Below are 15,284 nucleotides of genomic sequence, written 5' to 3' on the forward strand. Positions count from 1 at the left end.
CAGCTTGGAAATTGCCATGATGAGTTGCTTGAGAAGCAACTTTACACTCCACTTTTTCCCCTAGATACTACAAGTGCATGGTTAAAAAAAAACTTTGTGCTTCAATGACACTCCTGCGATATCTGAGCTACTCATCATTTCAGTTGTATGATGTCGCCCTCCACATGGTATAGTCTAGAAAAGCTGAGTTAAAGCATGCTTGTGCACACGAGTGCATTCTGTAACTGCAGTAATGTGCATCTTGTGCTTGGAGGAGGCACCTAAGCTAACTCAAATGCCCTGAGAAGTTAGGTCAGCACTAAAACATTGAAGACCAGTTTCCTACATATTAATATTTATATAATGGTCTTCTCACAAGTGCCTGTCAGTGGTTAAGGGAAAGGGATGCCACTATAAAACTGTGACTGGAGTAGTTGACTATAGGGTAAGCTAAGGATAGTGGGCAACTGAAGAAGCATACATATTTACTTTTGACCCACACGCCATCGCAGCTGTCAGCCATATCAGCACGCCGCCGACTGAGCCCGGATGCCCGTTATCCTTTGCCTCGACCGGTCAGCAACATGGACTTCCATGGCCGCCTGGCGGTCATCATTCGTGACCGGTCACATGGCGAAGTAAGGCAGCACTGCTGTCGAGAGAGCCAACTGGCTTCCTTCTCGCACGAAGAAGTGGTGTACCATCTGTGTCTATGTGGCACGCTAAGGAATGACCAGAAATTAAGAACTTTTGTTTCCTGAAGTATTAACGCTGGCACAGGCATGCATTCGTGTGAAAAAAATTAATTTTTAACATTGTCTGACATTGCCTTCTGTGATGTTCAGTGCTTCATAAATGTTAATATTACAAATAAAAGTTGCCTTAGTGTAATTTCATTGACTAAAGTGGAGATAGGTAACACTTTTATTGTAATATGGTTTGTGTGCTGTGCACAGAGAATATTTTAGCTGAATGGACTCTCAACATGCTTTCTTTCCTTTCTCCCCCCCCCCCCCCCATCCTTATTTAACTTGCAGTTGGGGCAGCACCGGCGCTTAGGCTCTGGTGGTTCCCTCTGGCCTGGCCCGTCTTCGGGCTCGGCACAGCAAGGGCCAAGCTCAGCAACAGCTGCTCAGCAGCAGCAAGTGGAGAAGCAGCCAGCAAGTGCAGAGGCTCGTGACAGGGAGCCCAAAAGTGGGCCTGCTACAACATCCACCTCTGCTGTTGAGGCGTCAGTTCCAAAGGCTGGCCAGAGCCTAGAAAGCTCAGCTTCTAGCGTTAGTATGCCCATTTTACCACAGAAGCAGTTTTTGTTTAGGTCTCCCATAGACTTCCACTATTAGAATGGAACAGAAGCTATGTCATTGATCGACATGGTGGTATCAGGCCAGCCTGCTTTAGGCCAAATGGGTAGCCATTTTTAACTAATTTGCCTCCTTCGTGAAAAATTAATGGTGTAGACATTTGCTGCCTTTTATCTCACTTCGACAGCAAAGTTTGTTTTCTCAGCTGTCTTCTTAAAATTCGTTCTCAATATTGGGGCATGAAGGTCTCGCTTGTGGTAGCACGTATGGTCGTCGTTTTCTCGCTGTATATGTGTTACAGTAAAACCTCAATAATTGATTTTGGTTTAATTGAAAATTCAGTTGTAGAATTTGTGTGTTCCTATATTTTGCAATGCGAATTATACTGGATAATTTCGAAGGCCCACAATCTCGCTACATTGAAGCGACTCGGAGCATCATCATCAATAAACATCGCGGTTTTGCTTTTTTAGTTTCCGGTTTATCCCATTGTGAATACCAGCTGCGTCACGTGTGTTGACACGTTTTCTACGCTGCTGGTGGGTTGTGCGCATACAATTCCCTATCGCGGGAGAAATCTTATACCTGCGCCGTTCTGCTAGTGTATGAAGATGGTGACGGGACGGATTAGGCTTCACCAACTACTTGAACATAAAAGCGGACATTCAGACATTGTACGCTAACGTGCAAGACTAAATCACTAACTCTGTACTAGTAGGTGATGGCAGGGACGATAATGAGTCTACTCATGCACCCGCTTCAGCGACGGTTATCAAGTCCCTGAACGACATCCGCAGCTTTGTTCAGTGTAGCGGCTGAGATCCTGTGCATAAGCAGCATGCTAGAGCAAATGACCCTTGGTACAGCGAACTACTTTACCAAGCAATCCCTCATGAGTGACTACACCAAGTAGTCCTGCTACACAGAAAAACGAGACATGCTTGTGTCGTGCAGTCTCACCCTTCTCTTTTTAGGTTTTTTCTTCTTTTCGTGTAATTGGAAAATCCACTTAATTTGAAAGTATTTTGCAGAACAGTGGACTTGAAATTTGTAAAAATTTGCTATGTATATATAAACTGGCCACTGAATATGTGCATGCTGCTGTCGTGCCAAATAGACAACTGGTTGCTATCTGGCCTAGTAGGCAATATATAGCATGTCCCAACTATCATGCACCAAGATTTAATATAAATATGCAAATGCCATTTAGCTGGACAGAGCCAGGCTAATGTTTGCCGTCGCTTGGAGATACTCTGATTATTTATTCTGCCTAATTACATAATTAGTCTTGATTAATTAACTTCTCAAATATTATAGTTAGATGAAAAGTGTCTATGAGAAAATTGTAGAGCAACATGAAACTCCCAACATAGCTTTCTGTTACTCAGTACGTGCTACACAAGCGGGTTTTTCAGAGCATGAAAGAAGCCCGTGAATACACGCAAAATTTCCGCACAACTGACTGCTCGAGGCACTTTGCGTGTATTCACGGCCTTCTTTCACACTTGGAAAAAACACTTTATTGTAGCACGTATTGAGCAAGAGAAAGATGTATCGGGAGTTTGTCATGTTGCTCTACAATTTTCTCATTGACACTTTTCACCTAATTATAATATTTGAAAACTTGATTAGTTAACAAGACTAATTACGTAATTAGGCAGAATGCAACAAATGCTCTGAGTATCTCCAAGTGACAGCAAACAACATTACCTTGGTTCTGTCGAATTACGTGGCATTTGCATATTTTTAAATCGTGGTGCATGATAATTTGAACACCCTGTATAGGTCCCTGAGTATATGCCCATTCTCGACCAATCCCTCTGTATGGATGTGCCACTGTGACGCAAGGGTTCTGCAGCCTTAAATGTATTTGGGTATGCATTGTACTTCTTAGTGCAAACAACTCTCATCATCATACATTGCCTTCGTCCTCGTGGCACAGACATAAAAGGCACAGGAGACACGGCTGTGCTCATGTCATCCACTACTGCTGCTACTATGCTAACTCAAACAAGCTTTACTTCATTTAGATTTCAACAATGCCTTGGATATGTATATTGTTTTACACGGTCCTTTATGACTTGAGCTTTGTTTTCTTTAATATAAGTGTAACATTGTGCTTGATCCTGGTGTTTAAACTTAAACTTGTACAGTACAGAAAATGAAGTGGCACTGTGATGCAAAAGATAAATCATTCGCTGGGGTGAAGCATAGCTATGGAAATATGATAGCCGTGATATGCATGTGATACTGCTGTAGGTAGTATTCTAAAGGTACTTGCAGCCCAAATCTGGAGTTACACGCTCTTGGGATGTACTGCTAGCTTGCATAATACTGCAGAGAAAACATTGGGTTTGGCATATTACCCACGCAAGTAATTTTTCAACGAATGTCATAATCAGTGACATGGATTAATTTGATGTTTTTATATTCATGCAACCTTTGAATTGTCAAGGGTTTGCTCTGTGTTCATATCTTTGCTGCAAGGTTGAAAATGCCACCAATTTGTGGTGCTGCTGGTGAGCTAGCATATCACTTGGCTCTACAATTTTGGCATTGATGATGGCAATCTTGCTATCAGGTTTGTTTGCATTAATGCTTGATTTAGTGCCTGCTTATGTTGAATTGTTTTTCTTTAGCTGCCAGGAATGTTGGCTCCCACATATTCCCTGCAAGGGCCTCTAGCCAATATGGTTGAGGTAAGGCTATTGTTTAAATATATTAAAAATAGTTCAGATTGAGGTGAAGGTCTTGCCTTTTTTTTTTCTTCCTGTCTCCTCTAGGTTGTCCTCAATGATTATTCCTGGGAACAGAATTTGTTAGATGCTGCAACACTATTACAGATTTTCGTCCAAGAAAATGTACTCTCTCCAAACTTGCTTGGAGAAGGTGGGTGCTATTGATCTTAAACTAATATGTTTAATGCTCTGTTATATACAAGATGCTTATTTTTCTTCTTTTGGAGCAATATTGGAGCAATATAAACCGCAATGATGTAATGTTTACCATTTCAGTGTCCAAATTGGCAGCCTGTAGACAAAGGAGTAATTTGCAGTTATGCGTGCAACAATATAAATATGTTAACTTTTAATTATTGATCTTATGTGGCTAAAGGAAAAGTGCAGTTCATGGCCTGTCCTTGACATTATCTGGCTGAGTAATGCTTTCAATAAACAAGCTCTTGTGAGGGCTACCAAACTATTTCACCTTCACAGGCTCTCTGAAATTGAAATTGACTCTGAAAAAGAGTGCCTATGATGGCAATCTCACCACCCCTGAATTTCGTCATGCTGGCACCATCACCACTGGCACAGCCCCATAAAGAAGTGCCTTGCAGATTCCTTTAACTTTTGCGTTAGGTGGTTGCTTAGTCTTAATGCCAATGGTATGCTAAATATGCACCATCATGCATCCCTCCTTCGTTGAAGCAAATTTTTGGCGGGGAGCATTACAGCTACCAGCATTAAAATTAAGCTGTTTGCTGCCGACAAAAGAAAGAAAAAACTAAGAAACGAAAGCAAGTCGGCCATGGTGCAGCCAAAGAATACATTCTGTGTACAATAACAGTGCAATTTTCGGACTGCTGTGACTAGAGTTCTTCCCACGGTGGGTGGCAGGGGAGATGCCGCCCACTGCTTTGGTTGACCAACCACCCTTTTGACGGGAGGCTCGGCAATTAGAATGATCATTTTATTCTTTCCTGCAATCCTCAGGCAATTCTTTATTTTGTGGGAAAATATTAAAAAGAAATGTGAAGTAGAAGTTGTGAAAATAGCACTTTCCTGGTATGCTGTTGACAAAAATCGGGCAGTAAATCGAGCTTAGGGACGGGCCATTGCACCGCAGAGAGCGCAGCTTTCCATTGACACAATGCTGCCACCTTGCTAGAATCGTGAAGCTGCCATCTTCTTTTGCTTCAAATATCAAATGCATCTTATAATGCTTTGCAGTCATGAACCGTTACCCACTTTGCAGTCATTCTAGTTCAGAACTATTTGGCATGTTTTGAACGCCACAAAGAAGTACCACTTTTACACTGATACCCAACACACCGTATTGACAAGCCTCCTGCATTCTAGGGTCTATAAGTGGTACTTTGCTTCAGAGTATGGAATCACATGAAGCATCATCCTCTAAGCTGGAACCAGAATTTTTCCTCCACGTCTTGCAGTGGAAGACCCTCTCCTCTCTTGCACTCTTTGTTGAGGTCACTCTAAACGCACATTTGTTGTCTTTACATGTGTGATTCTTATAAACGAGATATACACATGTTCACATTTTTTTTTGCTTGTGGATGAGTAACTAACTGCTTATATAAAGGGACACTAAAGGGGAATGCTAAGTTGACGGGGACTGTTAAAATACCATTGCAAAAACCTTGCAGCGCTTCTTTCGTTCCAAGAAAAGACTTCGTTTACGCGAAAATTTCGTCTGAAGGGTCGGCATACCTTCAGCGCAATTCAAATCACCTGCCCTCGAGTGGGGCGAGTGGGGACTGATGTTGTATATGCCATCACTGCCCTTTACTGCCGTCGGTGAGTAAAATGGCACCCAACAGATGGAGCTACGGTTTTCTATGCTAAACGCAAATGCATGACCATGGAGAAACAAGCGAAAACAAAGCATTGGATTCACCGCCTCAGCTACTCTTGGTCAAGTGGCGTGGACCATTCAGGAATCCTCCGACATCACATGAATGGGGCATTCTCTGCTACTTGTAGTTTGTGCGAGTTTAGTGAGCCGGCTAAATCTGCACAGCACTGCGCAATAACGAAACTACTGAAACGCGAAAGCATGGGTGGTACAGATTGAAGAAAACGAAACCTTTTGACCGCCCGCCATCATTGCCATGGGTAATTTCATTAAGCTTTAGAACAATAGAACTGGACTAGTAGCATTCTTTTCATATTGCAATCCAATACAATGGTCTTTCTGTTAGCATTGCTATTCGTTGGACTTGGTAAGCTGACTTGGAAAGCATATTTAGCGCCAGGAAACAAGGACAGAAGGGAGACATCGCAATGCGCTCGTCTCCCTTCTGCCCTTGTTTGCTGGCGCTAAATATGCTTTCCATGGCAGTTTACCAACACGCCCAACAAATGGCAATGCTGAAATTTATTTCTAGTATAGCGCATTGTGGTGTCATCTCTCTTCTGTCCTTGTTCGCTGGCGCTAAATATGCTTTCCAAGTCCCTTTCTATTAGGAGTGGTTGAGTACTAGTGACAGAGTTATAACGAGGAGTGCCTTTGTTTTCGGGCTAGTGCTTGAATGTCCTGGGAGAGTCTCTAATCGTGTCCCCCAGTTACCTCATTTTCTTAATTACTAAAGCTGAGGTCTCAATATTATCGTGAACAGAGAAGTTCTCGAGTGCTAATCTATCACTTTAACTTGACTTAATATTTGCCTTTAATGGTCCCTTTAATATGTTCCTCTTCGTGCTCTAGGGGGTCTTCTGTCCTTTCACCCATTGAATGGCTAGCTGCAATTTCATCAAGTTGTAGCTCTAAAAAACAAATCTCGAACAGCCAAAAAAGGCAGCTTTGTCCACTTCTTCAGTGATAATGCTCATTTAGTTCAAACCTTGTTAATACAGAAAATTTGCATTCCAATGGGAGCGAAATGCAAAAATGCCCATGTACTACATGCTAGGTGTATGTTAAAGATCCCCCAGGTAATCAAAATTAATCTGGAGCCCCCTTCTATAGTGTGCCTTATAATCATAGTGTGGGTTTGACATATAAGACGCCAGAATTCAGAAAATTCTATGATGAGGATTCACTGTCCAGTCCCGGAAAGTGCATGTATTGTTCTATGGCGTTCCAACACTAATCCAGAGATATTTTGCCTTGCGCTGGTTAGTTGTGACAAGTGATGAAGAGCATGCAAGGCAAGAGGGATGCTACCATTGAACCAAAATGGAACTGCAGAATATGCATTGATGCAACCATTTCTTAAGAAGAAACAGCAATATCATCCTGCTTTTTGCATGGCTTCTGCAGTATAGTCAGGGTGGCACTGTAAACTTATGATAGGCATTCTGTGTATGGGCGTGGAAGCAGAAACTTTTATTTTGGCCCAGCAAGGCGAGGAAATGTAAAGGTGCACCGATTGCAACCTGCCCTGTTAATTAATGCCTAACTTGCTGACTACATTGCAATGAATAATTTCATTGCCACCTCGCTTAACGAAAAAGAAATAGTCGAAAACATGCTCACTTAGCCTGCTTATTTAGATAACCTTACCAACTAGCTCAGCTTTCTGTTGTTCTGGGCTGTGGCCGTGCCACACTGTGACGAGACCATGAGACCCTCACTGTTGAGAAGCATTTACATTCAGGTTATCCCAACAGGTTGCTGTAGAGTTGTCGTTTGCACCAGTTATAAAAAATTGCAACTTTTGTGCAGGTGTCATGAAAAATGCAAAGTTAACATATTTAAAGTTAACCTACTTCTTCAATAGATGGAGTTACAGTGGCCTAGTAAAATTTAATTGCTTGATTCATAAAGTATTTTTAACAGATGATTTGGACATTTGGTTTGGTTCCATGAAACACTCATAAAAGACTGATTAGCACGGATGCTTGCACTATTTGGGAGAAACGTATTCACCCTATGGGTGGAAATGTTCACATTCTACATTGACATTGTCTTCAGATTGCCTAAACTGCACTGTAACAAAATCACTTTTATGTTAGCTTAATGTGTTATGTTCTACATACACCCATCAAAATCTACTTTTCGAAAAGGCCATATTTTCTGCAAATGCAAGCCTTTAGTTACATTGAAAATGTATTGATGGCAGCATGGATGTCTACATCTAATTTGTTCCCTAATTTTTCTAATGCCTAACGAAGAGCAGCCAAATTGGGGTAAGAAGTGGAGCAGGCTGCTTTTTAACTCGGACCAGGCTGAATAGTCAAGCAGGTTTAGATCCAGGCTGTTTGGAGGCCCTTCTGAAGTGGAAATGAAATCGTGGAAGTTTTTTGTGCGACATTGTTGCACCACCTTCGCCTTATGAGCCAGAGCGGAATCCTGCCGATACATCCACTGATGCTTTCTGAAGTGTGATTCTGCCCAAGGCAGGAACTCTTTCAGGGCATCTACCTGATAATTCACCCTGTTCACTTTGATTGCTTGTTCCAAGAAAACCAGCAACATCTTTCCATCAGAAGTGATTGCCCTGAAAACCATCAATAATTGTACGTGAGGAACTCTTGAGGCAATCCTTCCACTGATGTTGGCTTCTTATGTGGCTCCCTCTCAACACCCTATCGTTTGGTGGTTTAAAACCTGTTTGATATGGAACACTGCCTTGTCTTTAAAAAGAATGCTGCATTGGTGTGCCATGCTGCCAAAGTGTTTGAGCAGGTCCTTGCATCTTTTGATCTTAGTTGATTTCATGTGCTCTCCAAGTCTGAGGTTTCTGAACCTTTTCCTAGTGCAGCTTTTCTTTCACAATTTGTTGGACAGAACGTTCAGAAATTCCTTAGTTTTGGGCTATTTGGCTTTTTTACAACTGATTTCTGGAGAGAGTGGGAACTTTTGCTACACCCTGTGTATTTAACAGAAATGTATTCTAATTGCAGTGCAACCTACTCGTCGTCTTCAATATTTGCAAGTGCTGCCCTGCAATAAAAAATCCACATTAAATGTAATGAATAGTTCTCTTGGCATGATCCAATAGAAGAAAAAGCCAAAAATACTGGAAATTGATTTTTGGAATTAAGAAGCTAGCATTTGATCAGGATTATTTTATACTTGTCAGGCATGGCCCCATTATGTGACCACAAAGGGATTACAGTTGAACCCGGATATATTGAACCCGCATATTTCGAATTATTGGCTATATCGAACACACAGATTACCCCCTTGAAAATACTATGTAAAAGTATGGGACAATTGCATAGTATATCGAATTCCATTTTCGTCGAACATTCAATATATCAAACGCCGCGCCGCGCCCCTGGAAGGTGCGCTTTTCCTAAAGACATTCGTGTCCGGTCATCAGGAGAAAACATTTCCGCAGAGTCAGTCAGCAGGCCCCTCATCTGCGCATGTGCGGCCGTCGCCTAGCGACGGAGACGCAGAGCCTTTCCCTCATTCTTGCGCCCCACCGGCGTGAGCTCTCTCGCTCCTCCTCTACCGCCGGCATGTGCATTGGGCAAGGGCATTGGAGCTCAGCGAAGAGAGTGTGCGGCATAGAGACGCGGCGACGTTTCCAAGCCACGCTTCCTGGGAAAAGGGAGAGAGAGAGAGAGTGAGGGGTTGGCACGGTGGCTCGTGGGCCAGGGGAGACAAGAGAGCCAGAGAGGGCTCAAAAAACGTACAAAGCGCCTTCGACAGCATATTCCGCCGATCTTTTTCCCCGCTCTCTTCTTTCTTTTCCCTTTGTCATTCCTTCGCAGCCCCGTTGACTGCCGCTCGAACAGGCTTCGCTCGGACTGCCCCATCTGCGCATCGTGCGTTTTGTTGTGCGTACCTCTGTTTCAACGTGCCATGTGTAGCATGTGTGATTGCGGTCATCTGGTGAGCTATGGCATCCGCGAACATAAAAAAGAGGGAGAATCTGGACTTTGCAAGAAAGCTTGAAGTAATCCGGCGTGTTGATAATGGAGAAAAGAAGTCCTCCGTGGGAGACGCATTCGGCATTCCACAGAGTACTTTAGGTATGTTGTTAAAAAACAAGCAGGACATCAAGCTTAAAGCAGGTGAGGAAAGTCGCTCGGGAGCGTGTCGTGTGCTCCCTGCTGCTTTTGACAAAGTGGAGAAGGCATTCTATACGTGGTTTCTTGAAATTCGAGCGAAAAATATTCCCGTGGATGGCCCGATGTTAATCGAAAAGGCCAAATGGTTTGCTACGGCTCTTGGCGAAGAGAACTTTTGCGGTGGCACTGGATGGCTGCAACGGTTTAAAAACCGCCACGGCATTGTAGGAAAGGCCATTTCAGGCAAAAGTGGGGCTGTCAGCAGCCAGGAGATGCAGCAGTGGCTTTCTGAGGAGTGGCCGAAGATCACTGAAAAGTTTTCGCCTGCAGAAATCTTCAATGCAGACGAAACTGGTCTCTTTTGGCAAATGTTGCCGAATAAGACACTCGCTCTTCGTGGAACCTCATGCCACGGTGGTAAAATGAGCAAAGTGCGTGGGTCAGTGCTGCTTGTAGCCAACATGGACGGCTCGTGCAAACTACGGCCATTCGTGATCGGGAAGAGCAAGTCACCGCGCTGCTTGAAGAACTGTAAACACCTTCCCGTCCGCTACGGCTGCAGTAGGAAGGCCTGGATGACACGTCAACTTTTTGTTGAATGGCTGCAGGCTTGGGACGCTGAGTTGGGCAAGTCGGGCCGTCGAGTTTGCCTTCTGGTACACAGCTGTTCGGCCCATCAACAGACTTGCAAGCTGCAGCACATCGAATTGAAGTTTCTCCCCCCAAACACCACAGCGAGACTGCAGCCCCTCGACCAGGGTATCATAAAGGCATTCAAGGTAGGCTATCGGAAGCGACTTATTCAACGGCTCCTCATAAACCTCCGCATGGGAACCGATCTCAAGATTGACCTGCTCGGCGCGATCCAGATGATTACCGGCGCTTGGGGCGACGTGAAGCAGGCCACAGTAGCCAACTGTTTCGGCAAGGCAGGCCTTGAAGTGGCCGGAGATGAATGTCCGGAAGCTTTAGATGACGATTAGTGCTTGGAGGACGCATTCCGCGACTTGTCCAATTTTCCCGACATCGTCCCGTCCGAAGTTACTGTTGATGACTTCATTAAAGGGCCCCTGAAACGGTTCGGACAAATTTTGCAGACGCGTAGGGTACAGCTTAAGTAGAACATTCGCACCACTATTTGAGTGAAGCGTTACGTATTAATGGAGCTACAAGCGATTAGAAGTTACCCTCCTCCGCATCCACGCTTTTCCTCCTCAACTCGTTCGCCGAGCGAGCGGGGCTACGCTCCGCCTTCACTGGTCCTGCGTCACAATGCGACGTCACATCGTCCACTTCCGTTTGTTTTGGAGCCCGCCCCCGCCCGCGCGAGACCTCTCCACTAGCCGCTTGGCTGTCGACCCCAAGCGAGAGCTATCGAAGCAGCGTGCGTTGCGAGCATTCTGTTGTAGCGCCGAACGTGTCTGGTATTCCGTTAACCACAGGCAAGCTAGTCATTTCGGCAAATCACTGGAGGCATAAACTCAAGCTGATGAAGGAACTTTGGCGTAGACGTACGTGAGCGGCCTGATCGGTCTACACGGTCCAGACACTTGTTGGCGCAGCGCTTAACCAGCCAAACAAAGTGCTAATATTGCTCTAACCAAGTGTAAAACATTTTAAACATTTATAAAAAACAACGTGTCTATGATTACACTCCTGCGAAAAATACGCACCAGCAGCAAAGAAGAATACGCTTCGTTGCTGCTACTGTGTATGGTTGCGCTCTATGCCACCAGGTGGCTGCACCGTGCAGACCATTCACACTTGCCCTTCTGCTCATCTCTGCTCATCCCGTTATGGCACAGTCAAGCGGCCAGACCCTGTCCCCTTGCGCTTACGTTTGCCCTAATATGGGACTCGCGAAACGCTGTTGCGTTAGTAATCTTCCGGTGTAAAGTGACGGCCACAAACGCGCAAATCCTGGCGCCGATCGGATAGCGGTAGTCCGATGCGCAGCAGCCAGTTTGCTCGTACACTGCCTTGCAGAGGGACACGATGTCGCAGCTTGACATATTGCCAGTCGCTACGTTTGCAGTCCACAAGGCAACAAAGTCGAATCATAGTGCTCGCGAAAAGACTGAGACCAACTGTGACCGCGGAGCTCTCGTGAAAATGGAGTACGTTGTAACACAAGCAGACGACACTTGCTGTGTGCCGGTAGTGCTTAATGTACTGAAAAATTGTTCTTGTGCATTCTCTTTATGCTACTTTCTTATCATAAAAACAAATTAACTAACATTCCAACTATTACGAAGATCATTTGTTTACCATAAAGTTGGAAAAATTATCGATCATGCGCCCTGGTCAGCCAATCGGATAGCTCGCCCCACTGACGTCATATGGGTGATTTTGGTCATATGGGTAGGAGCGGCTTAAAATTCCGCCGAGCAGTGCGCTGCGATCGGCAGCGATGTGCATTTTTAAAACCTTATAATAAATTACACACTTTACGCAGAGCACTTAGATGTGTCAATTAATGATCAGAAGGACCTACTCTAACGACTCAGTACGTTTGTAGAAAATCGTCAAAAGCGTTTCAGGGTCCCTTTAACGCTGACAGCGAAGTTCAAGCGGTAGCCGACCTCGCTGATGAGGACATTGTGGCCGGAATAGCTGGCGTTCAAGACGGCGATTCCAGCTGCGACAAGGGCAACTGTGTTTTTGAAGAAACGCGTCCGTGCACAGCCACTGAACTGGCGTCAGCATTCAGCCTGATTCGGCGCTGTTGCGGCGAAATGGAAGGCACTGGGCTGTCGCACCTGGACAGTCTCGAGAAGATTGAGACTAGTGTTTTAAACTTCGTTTCCCAGAGGAAAAAGCAGCCCAAAATGAGTGATTTTTTTTCCGTGAAATAAAGCGCTTTCATATTGTGTGCACACGCTATGTGATTCACAGCTGTTCCAATCGGTAAGCGACAATTTTTTATGATCGCGAGTGCTTTTTTGGCCTATATCTGTATATCGTATTTTCGCTATATCGAACTATTTTCCAATCCCCGTCGAATTCGATATATCCGGGTTCGTCTGTATTCATACAATGACTCAAACCCACTGTATATAATGTCATCAAATCAGCTGAAGTAAACTGTATGTTGCATTTCACAGGCGCAGGGAATTGTATTTGATCAGTACATTTGAGCACATAGTGAGAGAGCTTGCATAAGCTCTCAGGTTTTTGACAGTGCAGCAGGTGCTCACGCATTGAAAAACGGATCATTTCGTATGCTTTTAGGCCGTAAGAGTGAATGGACATGACCTTTTAATTGTTTGCAGAATTTGCAACCAGCATTTTGGCAAGCCTTTCTCGGGAGCTGACAGCTGAGGACTTGGTCTCTCTGCTGGGTGGTGATCGCCCTGGACGGCTCAATCAACTACAGGGAGTACTGCAGCTGGCAGTGGTGCAGCACCTGACTCCAGGCGCAGTGTCAGACCTACCTCAGTTGGTAGTGCCAGCTAGAGATGCCTTGCTAGATAGGTGGGCTGCCCCACTTATACAAGACATGCAGGTTGGTATTGTTGCCATGCTTAACATTTTTACAGTTAACTTTTTTAAAATTTTCTTTTTGTCTGTGTTGCTTATGTGGGGTTGAATTTGGGTGACTTTTTGGGCTGGCTCACATTTGCCTGTTAAACAGACCTTTTTCATTGTCTGTAGGATAGCTGCTGTGCAGTGGTCTACTGTAAGATAAAACTACATTTCGCCCTTAGTGCAGAGCAGTCAAAGAAAGGCATACTAGCAACTGTCAGTGAGCCTCGTTATTTTGTTTTTATGCTCATCCGTGTGCTGAGAGGCACCCATCATGACCAGAGTTCGAGTTCCATCGACAGTTCAAAGATAAGTGTTGTGGCTAGGAAGTAGCTTGCTAAGGCCACTGTAGAGTGTGCTGTAAAAGGTGGCCTTTGCATGAGAATTTGCCTTCGACAAAGCTTTTCAGGCCAGCCAAATTATAGAACATAGAATTATAGAAGAGAGGTCACATGTGTTGACCACACTAACATGTGGTCAAATGCAAAATGGTTGCTTGTGGCAACTTGTGGAGTAATTTGTGAGTTTGCATAAAAAAAGGATCTCATTTTTTTTTATTTCATATTATTCAAGTAAATTCCCGGCTACCTTGGAATTTGAATTAGTCATATTGCACTGTGTTTATGTTAACATACTACTGTGATACTAGGACATAGACAGGAACAACAGTGTTGATGGCAATATCTTGGCACTTCAGCAATATCTGATCATCAATAAAGGACAAAATTGTGGGCAAACTTGGTCGAGGTGAAACATATATGACTTGCTTTTCTGCGGCACTGCACTGCGCGCAACTTTTTCGGCCACTTGTGGAAAGGGCAAAAAATACTTTATTTTAAGGAACATACTAGCAGCAAGCTACCTGCAATGATTTACCACTTGGTGCTCAGGGTGCTGCTAAGCCTAACCCGCTTTGCTTCAGTCTCAGCAGATAGAGCTTCAAAAACTGCCAACAGTCGCAAAATGCACCGTTTTGGTTACACTTTACCTTTTAAATGCATCAGTTTGCTCTAAAACATAGACTGCGGTTTGTGGGGCCCTGGATGTGAAGTGCATGATGCAATTGAGCCATATCATATGCAGTGCAATGGTGGCTGCATGCGGGCTCCGAACTTTCCTTGCATCACAGCTCTCATTCATGCTGGAGTTTCGACCCTGTTCGTTGCTTCTTACGAAAGATAAATTAAGACAGAATTTGTTCTAACAACCATTATTTTGGGTGAAAAACTGATTGTAGCCAGTGTTTTTGTCTTTGGAGATGCGCTCAGGCCCGCTGGCTGGTGTGGCAGAAATTTTGCTTGAATGCATCTTTTTTCGCCGACAGGAAAATGTTGCTGTTGTGCAGGAAAATGGCCATTTGTCAACAGACAGCAGGGCACTGAAGCATTACAAGTCAAACCCGCTTGTAAAGATCCCAGATAAAACAATCTACAGTGAAACCTCGTTAAACATTAGTTGGCCGGAGCTCGGAAAAAGTACGTACTAGACAGTAGTACTGCTTAACCGAAATAGCGTGAGATTGCCCACTTACCTGTCAAAAACGGAACTACGAGAGAGTGCGATAAAAGGGCAGAAAACATGCAGTATTTATTCACTTCGCACGAAAAAAGTATGTTATTTTCCTTTTATGCCGCGGCGGGCTAGCAGCGACGGCGGCGGCCTCAAGTCACTCAAGTTACGAGCCAGCTTTTCCACCAGCCCCTCTTCTCTGTAAACACCTGTATGAGTCTGACGTAACACACAGCATCTGCCACTGTCAGGCCTGCATCAC

At 44.4% G+C, this 15,284-nt stretch overlaps 1 protein-coding gene across 3 annotated transcripts in view; it reads left to right on the top strand.

Annotated features, from left to right (window-relative positions):
* The window catches only part of LOC142585952 (large proline-rich protein BAG6), a 238,728-nt gene that overhangs the window by 158,680 nt on the left and 64,764 nt on the right, over positions 1 to 15,284 (top strand). For 2 of the 3 annotated variants that reach the window (XM_075697086.1, XM_075697094.1), the window contains exons 18-22: positions 492 to 617; positions 1,017 to 1,256; positions 3,923 to 3,982; positions 4,067 to 4,172; positions 13,261 to 13,493. In XM_075697086.1, the coding sequence (XP_075553201.1) occupies positions 492 to 617; positions 1,017 to 1,256; positions 3,923 to 3,982; positions 4,067 to 4,172; positions 13,261 to 13,493 (765 nt within the window). The remainder of the gene's footprint in view (positions 1 to 491; positions 618 to 1,016; positions 1,257 to 3,922; positions 3,983 to 4,066; positions 4,173 to 13,260; positions 13,494 to 15,284) is intronic. The other variant, XM_075697101.1, reaches the window with a different exon arrangement.

Source organism: Dermacentor variabilis, chromosome 1, assembly GCF_050947875.1.
Source record: "Dermacentor variabilis isolate Ectoservices chromosome 1, ASM5094787v1, whole genome shotgun sequence".
NCBI lineage: Eukaryota > Metazoa > Arthropoda > Arachnida > Ixodida > Ixodidae > Dermacentor > Dermacentor variabilis.